This window comes from Solanum lycopersicum, chromosome 10, assembly GCF_036512215.1.
Source record: "Solanum lycopersicum chromosome 10, SLM_r2.1".
Taxonomy (NCBI): Eukaryota; Viridiplantae; Streptophyta; class Magnoliopsida; order Solanales; family Solanaceae; genus Solanum; species Solanum lycopersicum.
This window is the reverse complement of record NC_090809.1, coordinates 57,887,318-57,911,277: the sequence shown is the minus strand read 5'-3', so window position 1 is coordinate 57,911,277 and position 23,960 is coordinate 57,887,318. Positions and strand designations below refer to the sequence as shown.

General features: G+C 29.9%; 2 protein-coding genes across 2 annotated transcripts; both read right to left on the bottom strand.

The window, feature by feature from the left end:
• Nucleotides 1–9,182: 9,182 nt before the first annotated feature.
• Nucleotides 9,183–14,086, bottom strand: LOC101264873 (aspartate aminotransferase, mitochondrial-like). The gene is made up of 10 exons (XM_004248995.5): nucleotides 13,693–14,086; nucleotides 12,785–12,870; nucleotides 11,230–11,436; nucleotides 11,039–11,144; nucleotides 10,649–10,753; nucleotides 10,387–10,559; nucleotides 9,943–10,102; nucleotides 9,751–9,846; nucleotides 9,591–9,685; nucleotides 9,183–9,458 (listed from the first exon to the last, which is right to left on the bottom strand). The coding sequence occupies exons 1-10, from the start codon at nucleotides 13,867–13,869 to the stop codon at nucleotides 9,389–9,391; spliced, it is 1,275 nt and encodes a 424-aa protein (XP_004249043.1). The 5' UTR covers nucleotides 13,870–14,086; the 3' UTR covers nucleotides 9,183–9,388.
• A 4,367-nt stretch (nucleotides 14,087–18,453) lies between these two features.
• On the bottom strand, nucleotides 18,454–23,960 carry LOC101265784 (ferredoxin). Its single transcript, XM_069289706.1, has one exon. It carries the CDS (start codon nucleotides 19,007–19,009, stop codon nucleotides 18,575–18,577), a length of 435 nt encoding a protein of 144 aa, XP_069145807.1. The 5' UTR covers nucleotides 19,010–23,960; the 3' UTR covers nucleotides 18,454–18,574.

Sequence of the window (23,960 nt, the reverse complement as noted above, 5' to 3'; positions counted from 1 at the left end):
GTAATTTGAACCCTTACCCTAATCTCTGGCTCGTTGACCTTAGTTAGACTTAAGTTAGATAGGTTCCGTAACGCGCCTTAATTCGTTAGGTGGCGACTCCTCAAACTCGAAAATCCCAAAAGAGTTGTTAGGTCGTGCACAAAACCCGTTTTCTGCGAAAATGGGGCACGATAGTATGTTTTGTCGTTTGCCTGGATTCGTGCATGCCAATTTAAGGATGAAGCTTGTCAACAGCTTCAGCCTATCTCAGCCATCACACATTAAATTCTTCTTGCATTGCCTATCTCACTTTAAAATGGACCTTTTATCCCTCTAGTTCGTAGTGCTATTCCCAGTGAGGTCCTTGGGTATGCATTTTATCGTTTGTGTTGGTAGATATTCAACTAACTAATGGACTTTGTATGCCTGAATTTAATGATCCATGTTCGTTTACTGCCTGCTTTAGTGATAAATTTTCTTAATGACAAACATGAGTTGCTACTGTTTAGGCTTAGTTTGTTTGCTAGCATTGATTAATTTTTAGTTTGGGTTTCATTCGGCCTTTTCTAAAGTTATATGTGTTTCTTTTATTTGCGTTCCATTCGAAATACATCTGGTTTACATCATTGTTCATATGCTAATTTACTTCTATTTTATTAAATGTGAAACTCCTCTCAAGTCCTTATGGACTCCATTCCAACTCGTTGCATTCTCTTGTTGAGCCGTAAAAGCTCAAAACATATTCTTCGAGTCGTAGACCCCCTCAAAACTGGCGTACAGGTTAAACACAAAAATAAATGAGCTGCTGGAAATTAATTTACAGGTAGGAAGACCAGCAGCTTCAGTGCTGGAAAATCAAGTCTGCAGATTTGAGCAGCAGTATACATATTGTATACATATTTTATACCATGATATAAAGGTCAAAATGTGCACAGGATGCCTAATCCGAAATCTAGGTTGATGGCGGTGAAAATAAGCTGCTGGAATGGGACTTTCAACTTTCGAAAGTTGAAAAATAGGCTGATATACAACCTGTATACACGAGTATACAGGCGCGTAATACTTTAAATATGGGTAAAAAATATGAATTGCAGTTTAACTACAGGGACGCCAATTTTAATTAAAATACGGGATTAGGATAATGAATACGTGCGTAGGGTACGACCCGTATATAGTGGTATACATTTTTGGGCAGCGATATACATTTGTTAAACAGGTTAAAAAATGATACAGGTACAAATACGCAGAAATAATATGGGAAATACAGGGTGAATAGCGAGAAACTCGTATTCAAACAAATATACGTATATCCTATTGCTTTTCCAAAATGGACTGGATAAGTACAGTATACATCAATTCGTATATCCTATTGTTTTTCCAGGAAATTGGGCCAAGGGCCCTTCAGCGGGTTTTTTTAATATAGGCCAAAAGGCCAATGTTCTTTTTGCAGGATTTTTAAAATAAAAATAACACTCCACACATTTAAGATGATATGTATCAAGTTATAAACTTACTTTTTAAAAATAAACTACCTATAGCAAATTATTATCGAATTATAGCATATCAATAAAAATATATTGATTAAAAAAATTATAAATAATTCTTGAAATAATAATTAATTTGTTTAAATAATTACTTTTATTTTTTCAGTTACCTATTTTAAACTAAACACTTTAAAATTTTACTGATTAGTTATACAGTTACCTTTTACAGTTTTAACTTTTAAAATAAATAACAAACTATTATTAATTAAATTTCATATTATATAGTTACCTTTTTAAAGACAAAAACTAAATAATAGGGATTTGATTTTAATTTACACCCTATTTTACAATTACCCTATAACTACCCACTCCCATTTAAATCAATACACTACAAATTTTCCCCAATACACTCAATCTTCCCTCACACGCCTAAAACATCATCTTTCCCAAATCCCCTTGTTGTTCCCCAAATCTTCCCATATCCCTCACATATCAGTTCATCCCCAAAATCAAACATCCATACTATGTTCCTATAGAATGGCGAAGAAATGTAGTGAAACTCCATGTAAAAGTAGAAGATTGGTCGATGAATCAAGGTTTGAGGACTTTCATGCTCCTTCATTCAACATTTTGTCACAAACTCAAACACAAAAATCAACTGGAAAAGAGAAGTTTAGGTCAGTGAAATCGAAGATGGAAAAAAAACAAAAACAAATAGGCAAAGGAAAGAGGGAAGAAGAGGAAAGGAAAATAAATTCAAACATCATCTGAGTCCGAGTTTGATTTTGCTTACGAATTAATAAAGATGGAAAAAAATAAAAACAAAAGAGGCAAAGAAAGAGGGAATAAGAGGAAAGAAAAAGAAATTCAAGCATCATCTGAATTCGAGTTTGATTTTGCTGACAAATTAATAAATACAAAATCACAAAAAGCAAAAGGCATTGAAATTGGTAGATCAGAGATAGACCACATATAAACCAAAACAAGTTGTTAAGGTCAGAAAAAGATTTTTTCAAATTTCAATTAAAATGTACTGTTTAAGTCTGTTTAATTTTGATTTTATTTGTCAATAGCATAGTACATGAAATTTATATGATTTATATATGAGTTGAGTTTTTAGTATTGTGTATTATAATTATATATGAATATTGTATGATTTAATGTAGTATGACTTGTGAATATATAGTTGAATTACAACAAAATATGATTTTTGATAAAAAATAATGTATTGATGTTGTATGATTTTGTGTATAAATTAATTATTATATTTCACTATAGGAATGTATGCATTAATGTATTAACTTTGTATGCTATGTGTATGAAATGCTATATTGTCTATTACAATATCAGTGTATGAATAATGTATTAGTGTTGTATGTCGTATATTTTTTACTATTATTATAAGTATTAAAGCTATGTATTTTATGTTCTGATTTTGATGTATGAATTAATGTAGTGGTAGTAGTTTATAGTTTAAAAGTCATAAATTATTTTTAAAAAAAAAATTAAATATGTACTAATATTGTATGCATTGTGTATGAACTGATGTACAATTTTTGTATGTTGTGTATGAATTGAATTGACTGTCCATTTAACATAGTAGTGTATATATGATTTTATTTGACATTATATAGTATGATAAACATATTAATTTAATTTTACCAATTTTATAGGAAAAGAAGATACAAACACATTTGTCTTCATGTATTAACATTAATGTGTTTGCGGATCTGTTGACCTTCCTAGGTCAAGACAAGTTTCAACAATTCTTACAAGAAACACCGTTTGAATTTTTTTATGATTTGCATAACATAAAAATCTGATGTCAGATGTTACGACATATATTTCTTCTTGAAACTGAAAATGACAAGGATGGCATGTTTGTTATGAATGTAAATGGTACAAAGTTACATCTTGGGTTAAAAGAATTTGTTGTTGTAACTGGTCTGAAATGTGGACCAATTTCAAATTTTGTATCTGATCCTATCATATAATTAATAAAAACTTCATACACATTTAATATATCATTCACTGACATATACACTATTTCAATTAAACAAAAAGAATATAGTTTCTATACAAAATTAATACAAAATCTATATTATAATTTCAACAGAAACATGTATTGTAAGTTCAACAAGTATAGACTTTCATACACAATTGATACAATTTTCTTATAAATTTCATACACAATTAATACAATTTTCATACTTCATCAGTACACATAATTATATCTTCTTACTTTTTAAATATTATCTAAGCAGGTTTTACCATTAAATACAAATTTTATATAATTCTCAGACATTATTAATATATTTGTAATACTTCACCTGTACAAAGAATTATATCTAATTCTTATTTGTCTAGTTAATAAACACACTGTACGTTTTTCTAATTTCTTCACTAATCAATTAACACGCGAATCTTCAATCTAATTACAACTCAAACACATTTATATTTACTTATCATTTTTCAAAATATGCTATACGTAACCTGATTGTTTTCCAAAAAAAAAGAACATACAAACTATATTTTAGATCTAACAATAATAGTAAAAAATCGGACACTTTATGCATGTACAAAACAACAAATATAATTTAAATCAACAATTCATAATTAAAACAAACAAATCATAATTAAAATCAATTTGATGAATTCCACTTTCCACAATGTTTAATTAATATCGACACAATGTTCTCCATCAAATTAAATCAAATTGTTTCCAATGCCAAAATTTATTCAACTACTAATAAAAAATGAAAATAAAATCTGCATATCTCAAAAAAAATTGTGAAATTTTGGAAAACAAAATGACATGTACGTTCATGCCAATCTGGTAGAGTTTTTTAAGGAATTAAATCAAAAATTAATATCATTTAAACTAATTTGAGAGAATTAAGGCAACTAACTAATCTAAAAAAAATTAAAATCCCTTAAAACGTGCTAATTTATTAACAATAATTAATATTATATTTAATTTATTTAATAAAAGATCCCATTTTCCATTATTAATTTGTCCATTTTTTTAATTTATTTTTTATTTTAACAACTCTTTTTAATAATTTACAATTAACATTATATATTTTTTTTAAATGCTATAGCTTGAGATATCAAATGTTATACAATGAAATTCAAACTCTAATGTTGTAACTCGAGAATATTACTATAAAAAAATGTTATATGCCTAATTTACACATTTTTAAATTGTTAAAAAGGGGCCCAAATTTAAGTGATTTAGTTTAGGACAGGTGGGCCAAGGCCCAACGGAATGAATTTGGGCAATCAAGCCCAAGTTCAAATATTTTTCCCTCTTTATTTATTATTTGTTTGATTTAATTAATATTTTGGTAGAATTTTAATAATCTCCTAAAGGGCATCCATTTTTCATTATTTTAAATTGTACTATTTTATTTACTTATTTTGTTAAGTTTGGTCACCATTTAGTTTTTAAAGTTAATTCCCTCTAATTATTTCCCTTTAGAAATAAAATAAAAATGGAATAAAATATGTTAAAACAAATTTTCTCATTACTTGGTTAAAAATTTTTATTTTACAAAGTCATTTGGTCAAATCGCCGGTCAACCGCAAGTTAGCGGGCATCACGAGGGCCTAACACCTTCTCGGGATGTACATTTGAACTTCGAACCTTTTCAATTGATTTTTAATCTATTTTTAGATCTTTTGAATTTTTTCTTGATTTTATCAAAAATCAAGTGGCGACTCCAAAATTTGAAAAGTCGATTTTTCTTAAATAATAAAATTAATTGATTTTTCGAAACCTAATTATTTTTTACCTTTTTTAAACAAATTAGTATTTTTTTAAAATAAAACAGATGCTTGGTCATAGGAAAGTCGCCCTCGACTTGTTAAAGGAGTTTGATATTCTAGGCCTATCTCATGTGTCTTCTCCTTTAGACCAAATTGTCAAACTAGGCTTCTCAAGAAGGTAAAATGGTCTGATGGACCGTCGTACCTGTATGCGTTTGTATTTTAGACCTTACTTTGAACTTGTCAACTGAACCCTCCAACTCAATAAAACTTAACATTTTAAATTTCTTTGACCATTGATCAGGTCTACGTGTCAACTTAATTAATGAGTTGGACAAATACGTGATTCCACGCGCAAAAAAGAGCGTGAACCTAAAAATTTTGATTTCAAATAATTAAAAGAAAAAGAAAATTAAAATAAAAACAAGAAAAAAATTAAAAACAAATGTTTCACTTCTCTCTTTATAATTTCCCCCACCCATCCCCCTTTTTCCCATCTTCAACCATCATTTTTCCCATTCTTCCCCACCAAGACCTTCATTTCACTCTTTCTCCCCTTCCTTGCTCCTTTCCAAATTTTTTTTTCTATTCTTTTTTTCGTTTTGTGTTCCCCACAAATTAAAAACGAAATTGTGCGAAAAAAATAAAAAAATATATGATAAACCTAGTTTTCGAAAGAAATACTTCTAATGAGTATTGACCTCTTTTGTTGTCAAAGTTATTCTTTATTTTTCATTTTGTCATTTTTGTAGACAACATCTGATAGTTTTGAATAGTGAAAAGTAATTTTTTAATATCTTTATGAAATTAGATGAAGTGTATTGTGTAAAATTGTATGCAAATATTAAGATACGTTAAGCTATTTTAATGGTGATTCATTGACATCAATGGAGGAAACGGTTTTAGAAGTTGTTCAAGTAAGAATGAAGGGAATAATGGTGTGAAAATGAAGAAACAATAATTTTTTTAAGAAAATAAATAATAAATGACGTGCTATATAAAATCTAATTTGGATAATGACATGTCATTTTTATTGGGCGTTTGAAGTTCACACAAAGCCGAAGGGGTTTAGGTATTGAGTTTTATTGAGTTAAACGTTCGGTTGACAAAATGCTAAGTTAGAAGGTCTAGAATACAAACTCATACAAGCAAAATGGTCTATCAGACAATTTCGCCCGATCCAATTGTTGATCCTACTTTGTATCGACATCTTTCTGGAAAGCTAAACTACCTCACACACACACACACTAGATCAGATCTCTCCTTTATCGTAAAACACTTGAGTCAATACATGTTGGTGCCCAGGAAATTCTATATCGTCAATGTTGCTCTTAGAGTCCTACGCTACCTTTTGAAAGACACTGAGACTTGGCCTTTTTATATCACATTCTTCTTCATTTGAACTACGAGCCTTCTGCGATTATGATTGGGGGACATGCCCTGATACTCATTGATCTATCAATGGTTTTTGCATTTCATTAGGGACTTTCTCCTATTTCTTAATAATCAAAGAAGCATACATCCATTTTTCTTAGCTTCTCTAAAGCAGAGTTTAGGTCCATGAGACGGGTAGTTTCCGAACTTACTAGGCTTGTTCGCCTCTTTGAAGACATCTACATCCCTATTCCACTACACTCTGATAACCAGGCGACAATTCATATAGCAAAAAATCTTGTCATCCATGGACGTACAAAACACGTTGAAATTAATTGTCATTTTGTTCGCCAACAGTTCCTACGCATGAGTCATTTCACTTTCTCACATTCGATCTTCATCCCAATCAGTTGATTTTTTCACTAGATCATTGCTTGGACCTCTGCTTCACACCTCATTGGGCAAGTTGGGTGTGTTTCGTGCTCTCCGAATTGAGGAAGGGTGTTGGTGTGAATATCAATCTACTCACAAACGAAGACAAGAAGTGCAAAGAGTACTGGGCGTACACACACAGATCCAGATTTCTTATCGTTATTTGGTGTTTTGAGCCTCAGTTGGTTAAGATCTCAGCCAACAGTTGGCTGAAGTATTATAAACTAACCTATTTTACAAGTTAACTACAAATAAGATAATACACATAATATTAGGATTAGTTACCTGTTAGGAGTCTTTTCCTTGCTATTAGTAAAATTTTAGGAGTGTCTCTCTTGTTGTATATCCAGAAGACATTGTACTATTGAAAACATCGATCATTTTATAAGAAAAGTTCCACATATATCTTTTGTTTTCTTACAAAATGAACATGTAAAACACAACTCTTAAAATATATATTTTTTTTAATCAAATGCTTGTTATAGCTAATTATAATTAGATTTTATTTGTTGGCTTTATTTTGTTTTTAGTATCATATAATATAGGGAAAATGCACAAGTACCTCCTCAACTTATGTCCAAAATTTCAGAGATATACTTATACTATACTAAGGTCCTATTACCCATAAGTTTATTTTATATGTAATTTTGTACCCTTTTCGACCTACGTGACACAAACTTGAAAAAAAAGTCAATCAGCGATGGGCCACAAGATAGGTAAAATATTGGTCCAATAAAGTTGGAGAGTATCTGTCCATGGAAGTGGTAATTGAGCCAGCCACGTGTAGGCTTTTTTTGGCTCCATTTGGGAGATTGATGTATTTGGCTGCTGTTAGAGAGGCTTCTCACATAAGTTTATGCTATGAGGTACACTTTGGTTTTGTACTTAAAGACTTGGGAATCAAATAATTTGACCGGTATTTCATTATTTTTGTTGCCGACGTTCAAACATCGGTTTTACCTACCTACCAAACGTTGTACAAGTAATCATATATTATTATAAGTGGGAATAAAAAAGTCGAAAGTTGAAATACCAAAATAACCCTATATAGTTGAGTTACTACAATAATACCATTATATTATTATTATTATTATTATTATTATTAAATAGTAATTTAAGTTTCATAACAAAAAACTTTTTACATACCCTAAAATGTTACCGTAATAATTTGAAGTGCATTTATGAGTATTCCTTTTGGCATTATCATTGAGTTGCATTAACAATTACCGTTTTAGATTAAAAAAACTTAAACATTAGAGCATATGAAGAGAGAGGTTAGAGCATATGGAGAGATTCATACAATATCAATATTTAATTGAAGAGAATACATGGTTAGATGTCACAATTTATTATTTTTCACTTTTTAATATTTGATTAAAGAGAATACATGGTTAGATGTCACAATTTATTATTTTTCACTTTTTAATGACTTTAATTGCTAAATTTTTTAGCTTCTACAATTAAATACATTCATTCACAACTTTTCATATACACAGTTTCTCTCTTTATAAGTTAAATGGAAAATATTAGTCCATTACACTTTATATTTACACATCTTATAGTTCTTATGTAATCTTTTATTTATTGGTCATTTTTTTTCTTATTGATATATTACTTTGTTTAATTAACTTCTTTTATTTGTGTGGAAATATAGTGTTAGACATCTGACAATCTTGACAAATCATATAATTGAAGTAGTAATCTTTTTTTTATCAATAAATTTAGTGTATCTCACTTGATTAAAATTAGAAAGTTTTTATCAATACAACCAGAAATTCTTCAAACTCTATTGGTCTTTGCAAGTTACAACCTTAGTTGAATGTTTTACCAGAAACATCATTTTTACCCTTTAAATATTGTATAATGCATCAATTATTCTAAAATAATTATATCATTTGAAATGTTTGATATTAAATAACATGAGATACACGTGTAACATACGTATTCAAGAACTAGTACAAAAATAAATACATGAAATAATTTATTTCTTATCTAGCTATTAAACGACCCCTTAATAATACAGAAGTATAAGATTTATTAATTATATTGTTGTGGATTAATTAATCATCCTGACATTATTTTTCTTATCCAATGTTTGGCTTGGTGATTCAAGGCCAGTTCCATCTTTAACCATTCTTATCAATATATTAATAAACCCTTATATTGCTTATATCATTGATCGTTATGTATAAGAATAGTATTGAATAAGATGTATACATGTATTATTTTCTCTAATACATCCTACAAAACAGCCTCTAACAGTATTAGACAATGGTTATCTGCACAAGATCTCAATAAGAATTGCTAAACTACAAATTCAAAATGCTTTGAACCAATACAGCTGCTATTATTTACTCTTTGGTAACTTCATGGATTGCATTAGCCAAGTAGTCTACATTGCTGCTTGTTACCCCTGCCATGCTGCCATATGACAATATTGCATTAGCCATGTCAAGTATATAGGTATCAGAACTGAATTATCATAATGTCATCAGCATCGCGTTTATAGGTATCAATACTGAAATTTAAGACATCTTAGTGAGTTATAAGTACCTGATGCGTCCATCATTAGTCATGTATATATGGAAATCCCTTTGCAATTGGTTTACTTCCTCAGGGGATAAACCAGAGAAGTAAAACATTCCAACCTGAAGTTTTAACAATTAGCAGCTGCATTTAATATGCGATTCTGCATTAACTTGAGAGTTGTTACCTGCTTTGTTACATGTTCCCAGCTCGAAGATGAGTTCAACTCTTCAAGAGTTTGACGTAATGTAACTCTCATGCTGATTAAGCGATCCACCATGACCTTACGTGAAAATATATAAAATTGGTACGTTCGTAAGGAAATGGAATGGTAAGAAAGTAGTACTCACTACTCATACATAATAATAACACTAAATACCTTAACTTCCTCTTCCCAAAGTGCCTTTAAATCAGCATCATTCAAGATTGTTGACACTAATAATGGGCCATGAACCGGAAAACTACTGTACATTGCCCTGACAATTCGCTGCAACTGACTCTTGATTGCAGTGGCTTGCTTATCATCCCTGGAGACAATACTGGTTTCCAAAAAAAGGGGAGGACGGGAAGTTTCAGAGCTGGAGGCTAATCAAGAAATCATTAAGAACCAAATACTCTCTGATCATTTCGTGGACTACTAATCACTAAAGTACACTCAGGACTAAAAATGTACAAGTTGAAATTACTTCGTTTATGGAGCTATGCCGTTTATGTTTACTGTTCGTTCAATGGATTGAGTGAATAGTTTTAACTAATTAAAGTATTATTTCGGTATCATTGAAAATGAGGAGTTGCAGAACACTGTGACTTGAAGTTTGTCTACCTGACACAACCTACTCGGTGTTCATACAAGCCCATGTTTTTGGAAAAAGATTGTGCACAGCCTAATAGATGTCCATCTTCTAGAAATATTCGAATGGCAGTGGCATCTCTCTCAACGTCTCCACTAGCAATTCCTTGATAAGCCATATCAAAAAAAGGAAAATGATTCTTGATCTGAAAACATTTTTCACAAACATAGTGCATAAGAAGTTATCTAAAAGCATAAATATAGGGGAAAAAAAGGATCAAGTTATGCCACTGACCTTAAATATGTGTGAGATTTCTTTCCATTGCTCATAATTGGGGTCGACACCAGTTGGGTTATGAGCGCAAGGATGAAGTAAGAAAAAGGAACGATCTGGAGCGTTCTGCGAGATCATCAAATGAATAGGGTCAGGTAACGTAATCGAAACTCCAAAAGAAGAAAGTTAACTGAACAAGAGTTGGTGTAGCTTGCAATCATTGTAACCATATACACAAATACCGCGGATCAAAATGAATCATCATCACATTGCAGAGTTTACTGCTGGCCTTAGCTCAGCAACATAAGTCATCTTTTACAAAGGCTCACAATCCCATACGTAAGGATGTAAGATTTGGCGCTGAAGTTGAAACAAGAATTTCGCAACACAATTAGAGAAAATTCACCAAACCTTGATATCATTCACGAGAGCTTGAAATCGCAATCCTTTTGAATCAGGATCATAATAGCGATAGGTTCCTGTACAAACTTGAGAATCCCTCCAAATGTCGTGGTGGCTTCAAAAGAGGACACATTTCAATCACAGTACTAATTAATAATGGCATGGCATGAAAGAGAAGTATAAATGTGAGAAACATTTACTTGGACCAAGTTGGCATTGGTAGAAACATTTGTGAGTCAGGATAGAAGCGCCTTTGGAATTCCGCAAACAGCCGGCACGCACCGGTCCCAGAAAGAGCTGGAACACCAGCAAACCTGCCTTCTCTAACAACACTAGAGTCATTTCCATAAGCCAATTTAACACAGTCCTGCACAAACTTTGATTTTGTTGTTGCTTTAGTTGATTCCCTGCCAATAGAAAAAGCAACGGTCATGGTTGCAATGAAATAGGATGAACCTCGAAAATATTCCTAATACAGTGTTATGCTAATATGATGAATGAACTTCAAAGTTCAACCAAATATCTTAAAGCAAGGAGTGAAGTAACTGAAAATCCTTACAAAAACATTCTGATGCTCTTATGCATCCAATACGGCATTATGATCCCCTTACAACGGCCACGAGTGATGCCTTTATATACCCAAAGAGGAACATTATATAACTCAACCATGTCTAACCGTATCATGTAAATGACCCTTTACAGACAATTCAGGGAAATCATCAAGTACTAGTGAAACCAACACCTGATATATTGTTGATGTACCAGTCATTCTAGTGTGATGAAGTTAATCCACAAGAGCAAAAGATACATAAACAGTTGGAAAGCAAGCACTCCAACGACTTAAAGAGTGCACATTTAGACACCTCGACTTGGTGTCTAAAATGACTGGTGTACCAACAATATATCTAAAGTACGCAATTAGCTATTAGTGAAACAACATTGTCCAAGTTTCAATTCAAAACTAGTTGAGTTTGGCTACATGAATCCTCAATATTTGTACCACTCAACTTAAATCATTATAGCGATAAATTTATCTCAAAAGAATTAAAAAAATTAATCATTATAGACATTTCATTCCAATACACAATTAATTTTCATCCTCTTCAATCCTAAGGATCAATATTACTCAAAACAGAATTGGTATTTCACTGAACTCCTTCCCTTACTCGAAAGGAATATGTCCTCCTAACCGAATAGTCCCTACAATCACCTCAGTGTGTCACATTTCTATTTTTTACTCCATTGGTTTCTGGGGCAGCTTGTGCGCGCACCTCAATTTAATTAGTGTCACATTTGGCTTATTCCGAGAACTTTTCCTAGTTAAAACTTTCCTTTTCCAATCATAAAGTCAAGAAATTGTTCATGCAATGGATAGTCAGACTTCAGAAAAGTAAGAAATGAAACAAATTCGAGTAATTAGATAAGGAAATTCTGAAAAATACGATTGATCAAATCCAACATGAGCTTAGACTTAGAGTACACTCATTTAACCAAAACAATTATTCAATCATAGCGAAAAAAGGAGGAAACATCAGCCCTTAAATATAACACTAAGTTATACAAACAATAAAGCTAAAAATACAGTTGAACTATCACTTTTTCGTGAGTTTCATACTTCAACTATTCATTCTACTCTTTACCTAATTAACATATATCACTTCATTTGTATTAAAACATATCTCGATCCTAAATTAGCCAAATATTTTACCATTAACTCTAATTAAAAAGAAAAAAGGAAAAACAGATGGTACTTACAAGATCTCGCAGTCAGAAATCTTTTCAGTAGCTCTTCTAACACACTCAAGAGTTACTGGTTTTCCTTTATCATCTCTGTAAGCTCCCTATTAAGAAGTTGTAACAAAATAACATTACCAATGAGAAAACATTAATTAACAAAACCAAGTCCTCACTCATTTCAATTCATTTCTATTACTTTCATTTTTAGTCTGCTTAGGAAAAAAAAACTGTTTTTTTATAATACTTAATTCTAACTTTGTAGTACCTGACATACCAAGAATAAAAAACATTGAGAAAAAAATGACATATATATTTTCGAACTATCGTAATTAGTATACAGATGTTTTCTGTCATACTTATGGAATATTGGTGCTCCTTAGTGATGTATATAGGATTTTAATAAGTGGTTCAAAATCTGAAGGACTAAACACACGAACTAATCGAAGGGGGTTCGGCAACAATTATATATATATAACACATACTTTTAACCATGTATAAATAGTAATATTTTCTGCCGGAGGGGGTTCGAATGAGCCCCGTTAGAAGGCTAATTCTGCCTCTGGTGCTCCTGTCATCCAAACACTAGAACATATATGTCTTTCACCACTAGAGCATATATGTCTTCACTTTAATGGAACAATAAATAGGAACACATGGCAGAATCTTATCCGTCGATCCGATATATAATAAATGTTGAGGTTGGTGGATAAGATTATGACACGTATATATATCCATTAGTATAGAAGCTATATATTTTTGGATTACAAGGACATCAATGCTCAAAAGTATGACAGAGAAAATCTACATATCATTTACAATAGTTCGAGTATAAATCATGTGGTACATGTGGTACACATTCAATTAGTTTCTTAAATTATAAATAAAATTAAAATAAGATAAATAAATTGAAACGAAAAGAGCACTACCACACCAAGATTGAGCTTGAAGGGAGTTGGGTCAGAGAGAAAAGCCTGAGTGACACTGGTGATTGGGTCCTTAGGAGCTTGTTGTACATGGTCCCACCATCCCATATTGTTTTTCCTATTTTTTGCTACTGAAGTAGACAAACATCTAACATTTCTACTCCACATCTTCATCTTCATTGCTCTCTTCTGTTCTGTTTTTTTCTTGTATTGTAAAATTAGGAAAAGGGTATTATGAATCTCTTTCTTGAGAAGAAAAACGAAGTTAAATTAGTAGTAGTTGTTAATTGGAAAATAAAGTGAACAAGACATTGAGATTTGAAAACTCTGTTTTGGTAATGGTAGTTACAAATTCCTATGGGCTTCTGTCTTCTTCCCATTTCTACATTTTTTTTCTAAAAGGCTCACCAACTTTCAAACACTTTAATATTCCATTGGACTCAATTTAATTACAAAGTCGTTTTGTGCTAGGTATAAGGTATAATAATATTACCATAAAATATAGACTAATTTCATCTTGTGTTTGATTAAAGATATTAGATAGTTTTTGACTTATTTATCTCATCATTTATATAAAAATACTTTTTCGTCTAATAATAGTTGTCCACTATATATTTTTGTGAGATATTCAACAATGCTTGTCAACAGTTTTACACTTAGTATCAGTTTAAATACAATTTTAATCATAAATTTTGACAAGTTATTACTCCACTTATCCATATTTACTTGTCTATATTTCCTCTTTTAGTTGTCCCTATTTACTTGTTCATTTTGACAAATCAACAAATGACAAAAAAAATTCCTATTATATCCTTATTTAAACTTCTTGAAAATTTCTAAGTTCTAATTAATCCTTTTTGAAACCATAAATAATGAGGGTATAATTGTAACTTTACTACGCTAATTATTGTTATTTTAATGTGTCATTTCTAAAGTAGACAACTAAATATGGACAGAGGGAGTAATAAATTTTAAGAAAGAAAGAAATATTTTTGTCAAAGTCATAAATATGTATATTATTGTAAATTATTTTATTTAAAAAAAAAGTTTAAACTAAAATTATTTTTAAGTATAAAAAAATATCATTTTTCGGAAATGGACTAATAAAATGCACACATAAATTAAGCCCCTACTAAATCATGTTTATTTATGTGTCTTATGATTAAAATTGATTTGATTTGTATAAATAAATTTTACCAAACTCGCTAAAATAAAATAATTAAGAAATTTTGAATTTGATGAAAAGAGATTATTTTGAAAATGGTGAAATAAAAGAGAATTGGATCTAAGGAATTAAAAGAAATATTCAAATTTCTAGAAAGGTTATCCAATAAAACTTTAAATTCAATTCAAGTTTTTCGAGCAGCGTCCCATGGTTTCTCATTGTGATCATGTTACAATGGGCTTTATTACCATAGCTTGTGTATTTAATGGACCGTATTCCATGTTATTATTTCACCTTTGACTTAAAAGAACCAACAAAACATTGACAATATCATGTATCTCAAATCATATATTTAATCTATTAATTTACTTAAAATTTAGGCATCACATAAAAAAATAATAATGATATAATATTATATTATAATATTTATATTAAATAATGGTTAATATTAAATATTAAAAAATAATTTAAAAATAGATAATTAATGTTAAAGATAATACATGAATCTCTAATTGTTTTTAGTTGAAACTAAAGTCCTATATTTAGTTGAATAGCTACTACTATTATTTTTTAAAAAAAACATAAATTTTAGAGATTTAGTTTTAAAAAAAATACAAAATTAATGAAGAGAAAAGACATAAAGTCACTACTGATGTTGTCTCGGATTTATAAAAAGGCATCTTAACTTTGCAATTGTCCTATTACCCCACTAAACAATATTGAAAATATATTATTATATCATTTTTCGATCAACCCCAAATTTTAAGAAGCAAGTGTTTTCATGTACCAATCATTATATGACACATGTTAATTTAATTTAAAATGTATTTTTTTTAATCTTAAATTTTTCCTTTTATCTTTTTTTTAAAAAATTTATGTCTCTCTTATTTTTTGACTTTTAATTTTGATTTATCTTAAATTTCACTTATCTCTCACCTCCCACTTTCAAGTGATTCATTCCTTCATTTTTTTTTCTTCACCTCCTACACTCCATATCAAAATTGAGTCTTACTCCCATTTTTTTTTTCTTCTAGTCAAATTCTTTATAGAATTCATATTATTTTATAGGCTTTTTTGAATTATTGATAGCAAAATTAATTATTTTTCTACGAAAATTTAGAAGGTATCATAAACTACTCATTTTCATATAGATTCAAAATTAGAAATGATAATTTTAAAAGAATCAATTAATTCCCAAAAATTGAAAAAACTTAACTGAAATCGGATAAAAAAAACTATATGATACTTTCTGATCATCATGAAATCTAATGGGTTTATCAAATTGTTCGAAATTTGAAAAAGTATTTAGATAAAATTTTAAAATTAAAGAGAGTAAAATTAATAGTAATAAAAAAGGAAGGTGAAATTGTGGTAAGAATGATGACATTAAAAGTAAGAAACTTTAATGGATGGAGATTACAGAATGAATTTTTGAAGAAGAAAGAAGAAAAAGAAAGAAAAAATAAAAAGGAAAAAAAGTTAAAATAACAAGAAAAATAAGAAAATATATTTTATAGATTGCTCACCACTCTCTATGTCAAATAACAAAAAATTGATATAATTATATCTATTTAAAATTATTTAGTGGGGTGATAAAATAATTACAAAATTAATATGTCTTTTTAAAAATTTAACACAACTCGAGGGTTAGACTTATATCTTTTCTCATTAATTAACGAAATACCTGCTGCTATCTACTGTTGATGCATATTCACAAAACAAAAAGAACCACAAAAACGACTGTCTGTTAATTAAGAGGTTGACTTTTACCTAAAAGACATTAAGCAATGTATTATATTCCCTCGTCCATTCTTTTAGTTGTCCTTTAATTTTTTTATTTTTATTTTTCATTTTAATAAAATAAAAAAGGACAAATAATTTTATCATCAATTTCTTAATTAATTATTTTTGAAGTACAATTTCTTAAAAATCTTAAATTTTTAAGTTATTCACTTCATAATTAATATAGATAAAATAATAAACTCTCCATGTCAATAATTATTTTTTAATAGGTGTGTAAATTTAAAAATAAATAAATAATTGAGGAGAAGGTGTATAAATTATTAAAAGACAAATATATAAATGTGATGTCTTTGGGAGATTCCCTAAAGAGGTTGACCCTTAATTTACCTCAAAAAAATGATTATGATATATAGGGTTTGTTCATGGTTATGATTGACAATTAATTAAATAACAATTCGAATTAAATTAATTTTAAAAAATTGATATTTGGTTAAGTTTGATTTATAAATTTTATTTGGTTTGGTTTTGATTTAACTAAAAAATAACTGCAAAAGTAACTAAATTGAATCGATAAATTAGATATATAAATTTTATAATTATTTGTATATTATTTATAAATAAATTAAAATATTTTGTTAAATTTTAATTAACTTAAATCTTCAACTTTACCCTTTTTTTAAACCAACACTTTAGCCCAAGTATAACAATCTCAAATCCAAGTTCATCATAACTCATTTTAATCTTTACCTAGTGTACTTCACATAAAATAGTCACACTTTCTCTTAATTGAATCACTTTGTCCGTGTAATGATAACTCTATTATTGCTTAATTGCTTGACAGAATCAACATTAGTTTTTCTGTAGATTGTTCATGTACTTGGTGTTTGTGTCTATCGAGATACGTACGTCCTTAAAAAAATATTACTTTCAAACCTAATAAACCAGAAAAACTGAACCAAACCGATGGTTATAATTTTTATTCATTTGGTTTTGGTTTTAGAAATTTGAAAAACCAAATGAATTGGTTTGGTTTTGGTTTTAATCAATAACCAATCCAAATTGAACCACTAGAAAGATGTGGTGGAGGCCAATTATAAGAGGAATTAAGTATTATAATTCTCATCACACACTATAATAAAAATAATTTTTAGCGGCATTAAATATTGACATTAAAAGAGTGTTAAAATCTTTACCGGCATTAGTTAAGTGTCATTAGAACCAATGTCGCTAAAGGTTTTAGGAACATATAAAAAGAGTGACAATTGCCGCTAAAAATACTTATTTAGCGGCAATTAAGAATTAGTTGTTGCTAATGATCATTTTTGTTTTACTGACATCCTCTAACCAAACCTCTGTAATATTGTAAATTCTAATTTAATGAATTTGAAAGACTATTTTTTTTTATTTAATTTCCTAACAAACTTTGATTATGAAATTATGTTAGACAACTTTCACAATGTTGACATATCGACTACTACATAAAACCATGAGGGAAGAGTGGAGTGGAAAAAATGTAGTGCTGACACATCTAAAACTTGTTGACTTTTGTACTTAAATTTAATTTTCAATAGCCACAAGGCTATGGGAATAAAGTATTACTCTTTGATATTTTATTAATGGTGATATTCTGTAATGTAACAAAACAGAATGTACCATTTATTCTTCGTGCATTGTTTTCAATTAAAACATATGTGTTATCTGTTTTTTGCTTTGTTTGTTATAATTCCTGAATTAGGGGACACTAATAGTGAAAATTTCTTGAGGTCATGTCCAATTATCCTTATAATTAATCTTTTATTACCGTACACTCCTTAACGAAAATTCTGATTTTTGAAGTGAATATGAGACGAGTTAAATAAAAATAGAAAATTATTAATTCTTCCATAAATCATTATGGTACAAGTCATCATTGACTTATATAAAAGAGGTACATAGCACCTAATTTAATTATTGATAAGAAAAGAAGTAAAATACTAGTTAGCCAACAAGGTCCTCCTCCTTGTGAGTCTGAATGGTAACATTAGACTTTGGATAAGCAACACAAGTGAGCACAAATCCTTCATCTATTTGGTCATCATCAAGAAAACTGTTATCAGACTGATCAACACTTCCAGCAGTAACCTTTCCAGCACAAGATGAGCAAGCACCAGCCCTACATGAATAAGGAAGATCTAGCCCCGTTTCCTCCGCCCGATCAAGAATGCTGACATCATCAGGACAATCAAATTCAAAAGGTCCTTCTGGTGTAATAAGCTTCACTTTGTATGTAGCCATGCAAGTAATCCTTCCACTTCTACCACTTTTAAGACCAAAGAGAGATTCACCAACATTTGGTATGGATTTAAGGCTAGTAACAACACTTCTTCTTGGCAAGAAACTAGTGTTAACTATGGTACTAGGAATACTAGCCATTTTTTTTTTTTACTTCTTTGAAATCTTTGGTTTGGTTTGGAGATAGGAGGAATGAATAAAGGAGGGGCTTGTGGATATAGTGTGCTTTTAGAGAAGGGTAAGGTTTGGTTTATCTTCCACGTGTCAAACATTATGTGGCTAGTATTTTATTTTATTTTATTTTTATTTTTTTTTGTGGCTAGTATTTTATCATGTTTAAAATGAAGTTTTTGGAAAAATAGTTGAAAGCGAAAATCATCACTTAATTTTTTCAAATAAAAAATGATGTTATATATATGTTAATTTGTTTATTTAGAGTTGATACCAAGGGGCTCATATATATTCTTATCGTTATACAAATAACTTATAAACTATTTAAAATTATTGCATTTAGTAACAGTTGTCGCTACTTGTTGCTATTTTGTTCGTTGCTAATAGAAATCAGTCGCTAAGTGGATTTAACGGATTTGTTGTTTAACTACAAAAATTTTCTCTCGCTAAATTCAATTTTCCAGTATTGATATATACTCTTACTGTTATATAAGTTGAGGTGTCACTTTATGTCTTTTCTCTAATATACTACTTGTCTTAAATATATTAGAGAAAAGACATAAAGTAATGCCTGAACTTACACCGATTTTTCAATAAGACACATTAACTATGCAGACATCTTAACTATGCAGACGTCTTATTGCCCCTAATAAATAATCTTGAACTGATATTATTACATTATTATCCACCTGACAAAGTGAGTGTGTACACTCTCTTAAAGAGAGTGAGAAACTTAAAATAACTAATATAATTTTATTTTTACAAATATTTTATTATAGAATATATTTTTGTTCACTGACATAGAGAATGTACACTTTTTCAAATAACTTTGATTAACATTTTAACAAATCGAGAAGGACAACCTACTACCAAAATTATCCAACATGGAAAAATTAGTACATCATTCAGTAACATTTCATTTTTTAAAAAAATTAGATACTCCCCCTGTCCATTATTATTTGTCATTATTTTTATTTTTAGAGTCAAACTATAAAAACTTTGATTAACATTTTAAGATATATTTTTTCATCATATTGATATGCAAAAAATTGTAATTTATAGTACTTGTTGACACCCAATTTTGATCCGCATCGGTACAAATTAATTATCGAGCTTCGTAAGTTTTCCAAATAATTTAAATTAATTAGTTTTATAAATTTTACGAATATAATAATATAATGCATGAACTTTATGTTACGTAGGATACTTTTAGCATATCTTTAGATAATATATATGTTAACATAATTATGTATATAATTAGTATATTTCATGATCATTCAAAAAATCATCCCAAAATATTTTGGTTTTAGTAAGCACTCTTGCTTAGTTTAAAATTATGATTGTATTTTAAATCACTATTTTATAATTATGTTACTAAAATAAAGAAGCTCGTTAATTAATTAATACGAATCCATATTATTTAAGGTCTAGCCAAAATTTATCATCTTAACTCTATTAGGCTACTTATCAAATTAATCCAAATCTCCTTCCCATTCCCTTCCCAGCAGCCCACAAATTCCAAGCCCAATTCGTAGGCCCAATACCTTCCCCTTTAGGACCAGAATTGGGCCTTTATTTTCTTCCCTTTCAGCAGCCCACCTCCACTCTTTTAAATAATCCACCCAACCAATATTAAATCTAGTCCGTTCCCTTTTCCCTTCCACCCCACCTACAAAATTAGTAAACTAGTCAAAATAAATAACATATTTAGTAAAAATATTCATACTTTATAAATATTAGCAATAATGTCAAAAATGTCATTGTTTTAAAAAATTTATGTGTCCCAATTTTCTTCCTATTTTATCTCTCTTTTTCAATTAATTTTATATATCCTTTTAAAAAAAAATCATTTCTCTCATATTTATCTTTTCAAATTGTTCTTCTCTCTCCCATTTAATTTTTTTTCTCTCTCATGGTTATCTTTTCTGATTTTCCTCCAATATTCAAGTTGCAAATTTTTTTTGCCACATATTTTGGTTGTTTTTTTATCAACTAGAATCCCTTTGATTAAGGTATCTCTAATCTTTATCCTATTTTCAGATATCTTTTCTAATTTTATTTTTGTTTAAATCTTAAAAAAATATTGTTTGTATTTTTCAATTTTTGTTATGATTTACTCTCCAATGGCTGAATCCAAGAGGCTTACTAGAATTATTCATCTTAATCAACCAATTTCTGGTGACTTTTCATCCTTTAATTTATTTATTATTTAACAAATAGTGTATAATGTATGATCCGCTACTAAAATGAGGGAAGAAAGAGGGTAAGAACATTTGCAAGATTCATTGGTGTGCAAAACCTTCCTCAAATTCAGAACGCAAATGTAGAATCTTTGTCTACTCGTGAGGATCTTGAAAAAGACGACGAAGATCGGATAGTTGTCGAACAATTTTCTATTAGTTTGTTTTTGTTATAAAATCAAGCTCATGGCAATATAAATATAAAGAGATGAAGACAAGAGGAGTAAGATGGAAGATAAGACTTTCTTCTTATTCAAGTGTATGCAAGTCTCATATGTATCTATTACAATAGTGAATGAACAACCCTATTTATAGAGTGAGAAATCACTCCAAAGGTTACCATATTAAGTATCATAATAAATAGATACATTCTTATCCAAAAAGGTTCATGTCACCTAGTGAATATGAATGGTTGTTCATGTACCAACCTTATGGACTATCCACTTAATTCAATGTATTTATAACACTCCCCATTGGATGTCCATAGATAATGTGCCTCGTTAAAACCTTACTAGGAAAAACCCTGTGGGAAAAAATTCTAGTGAAGGAAAAAGAGTACACGTATCTTTTGATACGCACCATTTGTTGCCTCATTAAAAACCTTGCCAGGAAAACCCAGTGGGAAAAAACCTCGATCAAGGGAAAAAGAGTGCAACGCGTATTGTACTCCCCCTGATTAAAACATCACTTGATTTCTTGTGATGATGTCTCCAATCTTTGTACATTGTGGTTGGTATATTCTTTTTTTAAAGAAAAACCACACATTTCTTGAATATGGTGTGTCATTTATCTCAACCAGACGCGCTTTTGACTTGCTTCATAAAGGACTTTTATTTCTGCAGAGCAACATTTGCTTCATTGATCCCCAGGATATTATTGTGCCTCCACATGCAAACACATAGAGTGATTGAGATAGAACTTTATGCGGATCAGATAAATATTCTGCATCTGCGTAACCAATCAATTTTGTTTTGGATTCCTCGGAATAGAATAAGCCCATAACTATGGTCCTTTGAGGATATTCAATCATGTGTTCAACACCATTTCAATGTCCTTTATCGGGGAGAAACTGAATCTTGCCAGTAAATTTACTGCAAAACAAATATCTGGTCAAATATTGTTAGTAAGATGCACTAGTGCCCTGATTGCACCAAGATAGAGTTTCATCACCAAGAAACTCTTATCCTTCTTTTGAGATCAAACTGAATCATCATTTATGTCAAGTGATCTCATAATCATTGGGGTACTCAATGAATGCGATATATCCACATAAAATTGCATCAAAAATTTTCAGTGTATGTGCACTGTTGTCTGTTAGACAAATATTTTATTTGTCAAATTAACAATCTGTAGGTCAAGACAAAATTTTGTCTTACCAAGACCTTTTCATAAAAATACAAGGACAATTAGGGTCATTCTTTTGTACCCTTTTTCTTCCTTGACTATTTCAATCCATATAAGGATTCTTGAAGCTTTATTGGAAAAGTTTCTTTCAAACTCTTATATGCTTCAGACACCTCGATTGTTTCAAGGATTTTCATATAACCTTCATTGTCTAGCTAGACATTAAAATTATTCATTTACATGCATTCAAGTTTTCATATGTTGCCAGATCAAAACAAACCTCATTTCATCCACCAAAGGAGAAAACATCTCCACTAATGTCAGGATTTTTGCGATAAACCTTTATGCCCCAAGGCACAAATCGTATTTGATATCTTACAGTTATACTATCGCATAATAATTTATTTGTACCCCACTGACATTATACCTTGATTTATGGACTACCAGTCCAAAATGTCACTTTTCTAAGTGAAACAAAATATACTTGAATTGTGCATTTTACTTGGCCAACCATTTATCTGTTCACACTATATGACAGATTTGAATTCAAGATCCTCATCACAATTTATATCATTGAGCGCTACCTCATATCAAAGATACCGTCGACGGTTATTTGATATCGATTCCAACAAGACATAACTTATCGAGATCTCTTCATTTTTCATTATTTCAGGTACCTGAACCTTTTTCAAGATTTTATGAATTGTTATGTCAATGTGCTCTTTTATAGCACTTGCCTCATTATCATGACCATATTGATCATTTGCTCCTTCCTTCTTCAAGGAATTTTATATTTGGAATCGATTGGTCTATTACGCTTCCGGCGTATCATAGACTCTGTCCTTCAAGGACTTCACATTGGAGCATTTGCAGCTGAATTATATCACAGGGTCAGTGCATTTATCTGGCAACTGATTTGCAACATTATGCAACTGAATTATCTCTTGAACTTTAAGTTCACATATTTATTTTAACGAGGATCTAGATAATTCATAATTAACCTCACACATAATTTTCAGCTGTCAATCATCTCTCCCCCTAATGTTAGAAAATCTAACATTCATTCCAACCTTATTTGGAAGTTCATCTTTGTGCGTGGTGGAGTAATTAAAATCATAACCGCACATTCAACATTTTAGATGAAAATTATATGGTTCCTGACCCTGAACCAATTTTAATGGGGAAACCTTGTTGGTTTGATGCATACATGTGTTGCTACATGTTAAACAAAATTATCTCATACCAAATCTTATTTGGAAGTTTTGTTCTCATAACCATGATTTAGCTATAATTGGAGGCATACAATTTCTGCTAAATCAACCAGCATTATCAATATA

What these genes read in the sequence shown, in the direction of transcription:
- LOC101264873 (XM_004248995.5), bottom strand. Translation starts at nt 13,869, where the DNA reads ATGAAGATGAAGATGTGGAGTAGAAATGTTAGATGTTTGTCTACTTCA. An exon ending in GGGAACATGTAACAAAGCAG is followed by an intron (nt 9,686 to 9,750) that starts GTAACAACTCTC and finishes TTAAAACTTCAG; the next exon opens with GTTGGAATGTTTTACTTCTC. An exon ending in ACTAATGATGGACGCATCAG is followed by an intron (nt 9,459 to 9,590) that starts GTACTTATAACT and finishes GTCATATGGCAG; the next exon opens with CATGGCAGGGGTAACAAGCA.
- LOC101265784 (XM_069289706.1), bottom strand. Translation starts at nt 19,009, where the DNA reads ATGGCTAGTATTCCTAGTACCATAGTTAACACTAGTTTCTTGCCAAGA.